The sequence below is a fragment of the Suricata suricatta genome, chromosome 8, assembly GCF_006229205.1.
Source record: "Suricata suricatta isolate VVHF042 chromosome 8, meerkat_22Aug2017_6uvM2_HiC, whole genome shotgun sequence".
Lineage (NCBI taxonomy): Eukaryota > Metazoa > Chordata > Mammalia > Carnivora > Herpestidae > Suricata > Suricata suricatta.
In genome coordinates this window covers 1,568,426-1,577,639 of record NC_043707.1, presented here as the reverse complement: position 1 = coordinate 1,577,639, position 9,214 = coordinate 1,568,426, and the positions used below count along the sequence as shown (strand labels likewise).

The window sequence follows — 9,214 nt, the reverse complement described above, 5'->3', positions numbered from 1 at the left end:
GGCCGTCCCCGGCCACCAGCCCGGCCACCAGCCCATCGGGTGCCCATCTGGGGAGGGCGCCTCTCACCCAGGGGCATCACTGTAGACTGCCACAGGGAGCGGAGGCTTTGTCTCTGCAAGCCTGGGCTACGGGCACCCGCCAGTGTCCCCACCCAGGCTCCGGGGGCACCCTGCGTGCCTACCTCATTGGGCAGGAGGATCGGCTTGTTGGACTCGTCACCAAAGAAAGGCGAGTGGTAGAGCTGCAGGAACACAAAGCTGCAGGGGGAGAGACGGGAGGGCCAGGCCAGGGTCACTGCCTGCACCAGCCAGCCAGCCCCAAAGAAGCGGGCCTCTGCCCTTTCGCTCTCATGTGGCTCCCACCAGCCATGGGGCAGAGGCCACATGATCTGCCGCCCAGTCTGCTCTGCCCGGGGCCACTAGGCGCCACGGCCCCCTGGAGACTGGCCAGCAGCTCCAACCCGAAGGGGCAAGGCGCACCTGGGGTTGATGCCCGGCACCTTCTCAGCATTGGAGGCCCCAGCTCTGCTCCTGAAGGCGTCCCGCTCTACCCTCTTGCCTCTGCGTGACGGGGCGGAATCAGAAATGGTGTAGCCTCTGGGCCGCAGGCCACCAGGGGAGCGGGGACAGCCAGAGGGCAAGAGACCTTCGGGCCGCCGGCCCTGGCTCTCTTCCCCTGGTGTTGACCAGGCAGCGCCTGCCCCGTCCAGGGTCCCGGACTGCGAGCGGGCCTTGGCCTCGGGGCTCAGCCGGCCAACGTCGGCCTTGTCCCCAGGGTCCCCGAGGACGTCCTGCAGGGTCTGCAGCTCCGGAGAGGAGCTGGACTTGCTGAGGGGCTGGGCGGGCTGGAAGGAGAGCCCCGCGGAGGGCCGGGCTCCCTCGGCAGACACAGCCCGCTCGATGGGGAGCCCGCCGGTGGCCGCCGCCTCTGCCGTGAACGACCTCTCCTCTTGGCTGGAGCTGGACGACGACTAGGAAGAAGCAGCCCCCACAGCCTTCGTTGGGACGGACCCTCCTCGGGGGCCATGAGCCCCACCTATCCCCCAGCCAGGGCCGCAGGAGCCACGTGGCAGCAAGTGGACCGCCCCACCCCTTCCCCTAGGACGACCCCTGCCTGCGCTGGGCAGCGGTGCGGGAGGGTGCCAATGCTGAGCCGCTAGGCCCAAGGGACCCCCAGGAAACCCCGGGCTGTCCACGCAGGAGAGACTCGCAAGGACACGTAGCTGGTTTTTAGGTTTACCCAAGCTCAGTGAGGCAGCCAGAGCCAGGGAGCCTGGAGCAGAGGCCCCGCCGTCTTCCCTCGGTGCCCTCGCCCTCCTGCCCTGCCTCCTCCCGGGGGCTGGGGCGGAAGTGCAAAGGGGCGTACTCACCCTGCTGTAGGCTCCGGGGCCCTGGCAGCGCCTCTCCGTGCCCAGCGTTGCCTCAAAGTCCTCCAGCTCCGTGGGCTCCAGGGGCAAATCAGCGTCGCCGGGGCCTCCCTCCTCCAGAACCACCGCGGAGTCTGGGAGGACACAGACGAGGCTGCTAGGTGCCTGCCGGCTTAGCCCCCAGGAGCCCACGTGGCCCGAGGTACCGGTCTGGCCCCCATGAGAGAGCATGTCGGCCCCCCGACAGGGCCTCACCTGAGGCCTTCCTTGCCTGTGGCTCTAAGCTGCCCATACCCCATCAAGTCAGCTGGAGGAGGGGGCTCTGAGGGGCCTGGATGTGACCCCTGACACAGGACGTCCCCAGCACAGGCTCCTGGTGTAGGGACATTGGGGCATCCCCACCCCAGTGTCCACAGCGCTGGCCTCTGCTGCTCCAGCAAGGAAAGGGGTGAGGGCAGGCCCGAGGCCGTGAGGGCCGAGCCCCTGCCGCTGATGGGGCCTCAGCTTGGGAGGAGTGGCGTGCCCACACCAGCCCCCAGGAACCGGGAGGACCAGAGGTGAGAGTCCTCCCTGACCAGACCCGAGGAGACGCCTGGTGCAGGAGGCATCCCTGCGCACACGCAGACTCAGAAGTCTGTTCTGGAAAGCGGAGACGCACTATCGGAGCCCAAGCCAAACCCGGAGCTGAGGAATGCCGCAGAAAGGATACAATGCCCCAAAGCAGCATTTCCGGTGCCGATGTAGGGGCGGGGGGGGGGTGCTGGGAGAAGCAACCGGGGGTTAGCACAGCCCGCGGCCGCCACGCTCGCAGCCCCACACGCACACGGCCTGTGGGCCGCCTGCCAGAGCCCGCTGAACACTGCCCTTACTTAACTGGCTCCTGTGCACACATGAGGACCCAGGTGGGCCCAAGGGCCATGCAGGTCGGACCCCCCCTTGCCAGGGCCTGGGAGTGACAGGCCAGAGGCTGGTCTGCAGGGCCTCCGGCCAGCCCACGACAAACGCAGACACAGCCCAATTTGTGGGTTCACAAAGCCAATGAGACCACCAGAGGCCAGCGCAAGGTCAGCTGGGTGAGCCCCAGGGCCAGGCTCGCCCCAAAGAATTGTCCCCTGCCAGCATCTGTGGCTTAGCTGCCCAGTGTCAACTCCAGAGGCCTGAAGAAGCGGCTCTGAGGGCTCGCCCGACGTGGGGACAGAGCTCGGCCACAAAGGGCATGTGGCCGGGGGGGGGGGGGGGGCCGCCAGCCAAGCGCAGGCATTCTGCACAGATGTCCTCATGCGCGTTGGGGCCCTGCTCCCCGAGGGCACGGAGCAGCTCCGGCAGGATCGTGGAGGGACACACGACCGGGGCGAGGACAGCATCCATGAGGCAGAGCGGGGCTCTGCAGCCAGCACGCTTCCCTTAAAGAGACACGCGAGTACCTGCCCAGGACACGCTCCTGTGCAGCTCCCCTCGGCAGCTGGTCTGGCACAGGGAGGAGAGAGAGGCCACTGCAAGGGAAACCGGCAGCGGCCAGTCAGCAGGACGAGAGACCACGCACGGGCGAGCAGAGGGAAGGCACCACGAGTCCCGCAGAGCCCAGGCCTGGAGAGAGGGCGGAGGGCCAGCGGCGCCCGGCTCTCCAAGCTGCCGGAGCCGGCGTCCGGGAGGCGAGCGCGGCCCTCCTCCTCGCCGACACAGGTCCTGGGCCGCTGAGTACCACGTGCGGCCCCAGGGACGGGCCAGCGGTGGCCCGGAAGCTCGGAGGCAGCAGGCTGGGCACGCGCGCAGGCAGGCTCAGGCCGCGAGCAGAAGCGTGGGCGCCCTGGCCCCAGGTGCTCCGAGGAGAGCGCAGGGCAAAGGCTTCCTGGGGTCGCTGCTGCGCCTGCGCCTGCGCAGCTCACCATGCACCCCAGGAAGAGGGGGGCCGTTTAGTGGGAGCGGGCCCTGCTCCCGCGTCAGGCCGCGGCGAGGAGAGCTCAGGGACCCCGCTCCAGGCGCGTCCCCGCGGCGCAGGGGAGCGGTGCTGGCTCTGGCGGCGGCGGCGGGTGGGCCCACCTGTGTTAGAACGCGGGGGCGGAGGCGGCTTCGCGGAGCCGGCCGCTGGCACCGACAGGGACTTGTACAGGGCTGTGTCGCGACGCTCCTTAAAGCGCTCAGCGGCCATGAGGGCGTTGGACAGCTCCTGCAGGGGCATGTTGTTGAGGTCCGAGGAGAAGGGGCTGAGCGGGTTCTCCAGGCTCATCAGCCAGCTGGTGTTCCCTGCGGGGCCGGCAGACTCCTCAGACCGCAGGCCGACGCCTCCAACTGCTACCCCTCCGTCCCCAAGGGCACATACTGGGGGGGAGGGGGGTTGCCAGGGCTCCCTGTGCTCAACCAGGGAGCGGCGGGCCCCTGGCGGGCCCTGACACTCTACTCCCACGCCGCCAGATCCCAGGTCGGGCAGCCCCGTGTGGCGATCACCCGCCTCACGGATGCGCAGGAGGCCCAGCTCCTGCCACTCCGCACCCCAGGTCAGCTCTCACACCCCGGCCCGGCAGAGGCACCTCAAAGAACAGATCTCCCCCGAAAAGCTTGGAGGGAATGGAGCTGGGGGCTCTCTGGGCTCTGCCCGTCTCCCAAGGCCCCTGGGCCAACACTGAACCGACCTTCCTCACTGAGCATCTTCACATCGAGAGCATCTCCCTCGACCCAGACCCGCCTCCTCTTGCCCTACCTGGGCCTTCTCATCCGGTGTCTGGCCTCCCCCTGCCAGCTCCCTGACAGGAGCTCGGCCACAGCCTTACTGCCTAGGAGGCTCCTCAAGACAGGGCACCTCGTCCTACTCTGCCACCACACGTGCACTGTGCTCAAAGTGGATCCCAGGCCCTGGGCCTTGGCTTAAGTCCTTCCTTTAACCCCTCAAATACCCATCACAGGCTGAATCCTGTCCCCCCAAACCCCTGTCTGGAAGCTCTAACCTCCAGCAGCTCAGAGAGACCCAGGTCAAGGGAAAGCAGAGCCTCCGAGGTGCTTCCTAACCCCCGGAGCCCTCCCAAGAGGACACACACCCACAGAGGGACGCCCACACATGGACACGAGGGAAGCCACGAGCGTCTCCACTGCACGGAGAGGGGTGTCAAGAGGAACCAGCCCTGCCGGCACCCTCGCCTGAGACTTGGCCCCAGGAGCAGGAGGAGACGCGTGCGCGTTGTTGAAGCTGCCGCTCCGGGCCTGTCAGGCGGGCCTCCCGCTCAGCTCACCCTTTGGGTGCCACGGAGCAGAGGCCCCCGCGGCCCGGCGTGCATGGCCCTCCTGTGCATCTAGAGCCCTCACAGGCCATTGTCCCACGCTCACCGCGTGGCCACAGAGCCCGGCTGTGCCGTGTGCAGACCCATCGGTACCTGTGGGCCTCCGGACCAGGATCTCCGCCCAGCCCTGGGTCAGCAGGGGGACGTAGGCCGCCAGGCTTGTCTTCTCTTGGGCCGGGAACTGGGTGGCAGCGGAGGCCCTCTCGGACTTGCTGGCTGGTGCGGTCTGTGCACCTGGGACGTGGGTGGCTGGAGCATCTAGGGCACCAACACGAAGGCCGTGGCCCCCTGAGGAAGGGGAGGACAAGAGGGCTGGTGACGGCCACCTGCCCAATGCAGGGCTGCCAGCACAGACCTGCTGTTCCACCCAGGGCCCGGTGGGCCCTGGGCCCCTCAGCCCTCTCTGGGCATGGCCCTCATATGGTATCAGCCTCGGGGGGCCGAGGGCCGTAGGAAGGGGCCCCAGCACCTGCCCCCACCGTCGGACCACGGCTCTCTCCAGCTGCAGCGAAGGCAAGCTCCAGGAGCGCGTTGAGCGGACGACGAAGGTTCCCAGAAAACAAGCCACGAGAAGTGGACCCCCGGCAACAAGGGGTCTCAGGCCAGAGTTGTGCAAAAGGCACACGGCCGCCGCACGCCCAGGACGAGGGCTCGCGGAAGCAACCTCCTGGTAGTCTTCGCGAGCACGCGGACACACAGAGGCCCCGAGGTGGCGGCGGGGTGGGGTTCAGGCTCACCAGACATGGAGCGGACGCGGTCCCGGGCCCCGCGGCACACCTGCTGCCCAGCCTGGGACTCCAACTTGGCAGGCGCCTCCTTTGTCTGCCTCACGTGCACGCCAGGGTCCGAGCTGAGGACAGGAGGGTCCGTGCAGAGCGTGACCGAGACGCCTCATGGGCTAGCACTGGTGTGCAACGGTGCCACGCCAGCCTGGGCTCAGGAGAGCCAAGGTCACGGCCCGACAGGCAGGGGGTGGGGGGTGCAGTCACCTCAGCTCCGGGCTGCCCTGCAGCTCTCCCGAGTCCAAGCCCAGCAGTGACCGGGTGCCGGTCCCCACGCTCGTTGTCACAGTGACAAGCTTGTTCCCAACCAGCCAGGTTTTGGTCCTGCCACCAGCTAAGAGGAACTCTCCCACAGGGGACCTGGAAGCACAAGGTGCATTGGACCACGACTTGCACCACGGGCTCTGGATGGGCATCGTGGCTCCAAAGGCGCACCCCGGCCGAGTCCCGCCTGCAGGAAGGAGCCCCGCTCGCCTCACCCGCCACTGCCCATCGACCAAGTACAGTTGCCGAAGAAAAAAGCCCGGCCCCCACCTCTTGGGGACCGCCGTGAAGTTGGAGAACACATATCTGGCCATCATGTCCAGACACGTTTCCGTGAGCTCCAGGTGGAGATTTTTCAAGTTGTCATCAGCCTGGGCCATTGAGTTCTCATCCGCAGACCCCAAGCTGGCACTTGTGAGAGACGTCTGGATCCTGCTGGAGGGAGGGGCCCGGCAAGGTCAGGTGCCAGGCAGCCCCTCCTCTCCCCCCCAGGGGCCAGAGCTGGAGGCATGCATGTGCTGGGGGCCGCGCCCACAAACGCCCCACCGGGGCGCCCGGCCAGTGGAGCCAAGGCCCAGCGGACCGCACCAACATGTCCTCCCAGAGAGAGGAGGGCAAGGCCTCATGGGAGACACCGAGAGACTGACGTCCCCTCACCGAAGAGCAGGAAGAGTTAGGGGACAGCTTTGTGGCAGAGCCCTTTAGTCATGCAGAGACACGAAGATTGCATTCTGCCCACGGGGCCACCTCCCGATGACAGGGACGGTCTAGGCTTCGTGTGCAGCTCCTCACCCTCAACTCAGGCCCCCCCGGCTCCACACCCCCACAAGAGGCTTATGCAGGCTTAATTCTGATAAATAATGCCCCAGCCCCTTTGCCACGTCCTGCTCCTGATAAACTTGGCTGGACGGGCGCGGAGGGCCTCACCGCCCGCCCCCGGCCCCCCAAACCACACTCAGCAGAGGCCCAGCCAGGCGGCATCGAGGAGGTGGGTCTCCTAGGCCTGAAGGGGCTGCCTGGGGAGACCACCCCTACCCCGCAGCTCAACGCAGCCTCGTCTGGTCGGCGTGGTGACCCCCAGGGGCCCACACCTGCACTCAGACACACAGGAACAGTGACCGAGGCCCTGCTCTTCGAGAGAGTTCTGCCTCTCCAGCCCAGCCGCCACCCCACAGCCCCCCAGAGCCCCTGTGCCTTTTCAGCTGCTACAAAAGCAGACCTTTCCTGAAAGAAAGCTCAAGGATAGAGTCCACTTGGGAGGACAGGAAAGCCAAGCCCTAGAGCATGTTTCCGCCTGACCCTCGTGGGCGCTGCTTTAACATGCAGACGCCCCTCGCCCTTAAGGACAGGCCTTTGGGCAGCTGCCCCCGGAGACCGGCTTTCTCAGAGCTGCCGCCCTGCTCCGGGCTCTCAGGCCAGCCTCTGAGGGGGCCGAGCAGCCCGCCCGTGCTCAGACGAGGCTTGAGGCAGAATGCAACCTTTCCACCCCTCACCGCCAGGCTCCCTGGAACCGAGGGCCGGGCCGGGCAGGACGAGCCCGTCTCCTGCTCCTCCAGCTCCGGCCAGGCCACGAGGTCATGCAAGCAGCCCCATGCACCGCCCCCCGGGCGCTCCTGCCTGGCAGTGCCGCCGCACGGGCCGCGCCGCAGGGTCCAAGCCCCCCGCCCGACAAAGCCCACTACCTGCGGACCGCATGTTCAGACACACTGACGCTGCGGCACCGGAAGGCGTCGGCTGCACAGCTCTCCTGGGCCTCTTTCACGGGTGGGGAGTTATTCAGGCCTTGTTTGGGGGGCCTGGCTACCCTCAAACTACCAGGTGAGGAAGGAAGGCCCAAGCCCCAGAGAGCCCGGCTCCCGGGAGGGGAGAACAAGCCATTGGAGGGATGAGAAGGAAAGGTCACAGGTCACAGGGTCAGGGTGGAGAACCCGCGGGCGACATGAACAAGGAGCCATGCCAGAGGCCAGTGAGCAGGGGGAGAAACAGAAAACAAAACGCGTGAAAATACATCTCGTGAACGTAAACTGAGAAAAAGTCACGGTACCAAAACAAAGACCATTAGTGCAAATCAAACGGTATGGAGCGCACCGCACGGCAGATTCCAGGCTGCGCTGACCAGGCATCCCCCGCCCCCACGGCCAGCACCACCCAGCTCGGGGAGCGGGGGTGCGGACGCCCCACAGGTCACCACTCAAAGAGGCCGGGTCTTAGTTCAAGGTCCCGGGCCCCCAGCGACCTGGGGCTCGAGAAACCAGCTTTTAACATTCGGTCACACTGACCTGGTCCTTCTGGAAAATGCCGTACCCCCCTCCCCCAGGGGAGAACTGAAAAAGCTGGGGTGGAAGGCAGGGGCAGAAGGAGGAGTGGCCGCTGGGGTGGAATGCAAAGGAGGCAAGGCCTAGCACGGCTCTCGGGCGTGGCAGAAGCGGCTGTGACGGTGCAGAGGAGGGTGTCCCCTGACTAGCAGGGGGCTGGCCAGCAAGCTCAGCAAGGAGGGGGACCCCAGCCTGAGGCCGGTCGACTACAGGGCCCTGGGCTCCTCCTCACCCGGGCCAGGCCCTCAGCTTCCCAGGAGCACAGCTGCCCGGTCACCTCGCTCGGCTCATCAGGTGGAGGCAGACCCAAACCCAGACGCCCTACGGCTGGCACCCTGGCCCTGTCCTCAAGTCTGCCCTCGGTGCTCCGGTGGCTGGCTCGGTGCCAACAGCGCTGGCCACTCCGACTAGACGGGGCGGTAGCAGCATCACAGGCCCTGCCCTGCCTCATCGCCAAGAGCCCTGGTGCCCGGCACCGCCTGCATGGGGGCGTCCCCTCGGCCCGGTTCCACTTCCACTAGCCAGCCCTGGACCAGGAGGTCAGGCCAGACCCCACGGGCCGGCCACGGGCCACACGCGCAGACCCGCCCCGGCCCGCGCCCCCCGCAGGCCCGCACCTCTTGGGCCTCTCGTTGAGACTGGTGCTCCGAGCTCTGAAGCTGTCCTTCTCTGGGGTATCGTCAAAAGACAGGAGGACATTGGAGCGCAGGCCCTGGCAGAGCGGAGCACACCTGAGCCGCAGGCCGGGGGGCTGGCCCCTGTGCCTCCTCCCCCAGTGAGCACAGCATGTGACGGTGCCCGCCTCTCCCCTGTCACCCCACTCCAGCCGACAGCAAAGCAGGTCCCACCCAGCAAGGACTTCGGCCTCTGCCGGGCTACCTTAGTGATGTAAGGGACAAAGTCCTTCCGGAAGGGCAGGCGGCATCTAATGAACCACATGGCTATGACATGATGGGCCAGGCACACGATGTACTGATTAAACCTGAGAAGGAGGGGAAATGACACGGCTCCATACGGGCCCCCGAGGCCGACCAGCCGAGCTGAGGACAGCAGGGAGGCCCATCCTAGGACAGAGACCGGGTGGCTCAGTCAGTTGAGCATCCGACTCCTGATTTCAGTTCAGACCATGATCTGGTGGTTCGGGAGCTGGAGCCCTGCGTCGGTCTATACTGGCAGCACAGAGCCTGTTTGGGATCCTCTTCCGCCCCTCTCTG

At 66.8% G+C, this 9,214-nt stretch overlaps 1 protein-coding gene across 1 annotated transcript in view; it reads right to left on the bottom strand.

Moving 5' to 3' along the window:
* The window catches only part of TSC2 (TSC complex subunit 2), a 32,082-nt gene that overhangs the window by 2,837 nt on the left and 20,031 nt on the right, over nt 1-9,214 (bottom strand). The window contains exons 26-36 of the mRNA XM_029946426.1: nt 8,880-8,982; nt 8,618-8,712; nt 5,956-6,120; nt 5,629-5,781; nt 5,377-5,489; nt 4,733-4,927; nt 3,408-3,611; nt 1,371-1,501; nt 481-971; nt 137-258; nt 33-62 (exon numbers count right to left, since the gene is read on the bottom strand). Coding sequence (XP_029802286.1) covers nt 33-62; nt 137-258; nt 481-971; nt 1,371-1,501; nt 3,408-3,611; nt 4,733-4,927; nt 5,377-5,489; nt 5,629-5,781; nt 5,956-6,120; nt 8,618-8,712; nt 8,880-8,982 — 1,802 coding nt within the window. The remainder of the gene's footprint in view (nt 1-32; nt 63-136; nt 259-480; nt 972-1,370; nt 1,502-3,407; nt 3,612-4,732; nt 4,928-5,376; nt 5,490-5,628; nt 5,782-5,955; nt 6,121-8,617; nt 8,713-8,879; nt 8,983-9,214) is intronic.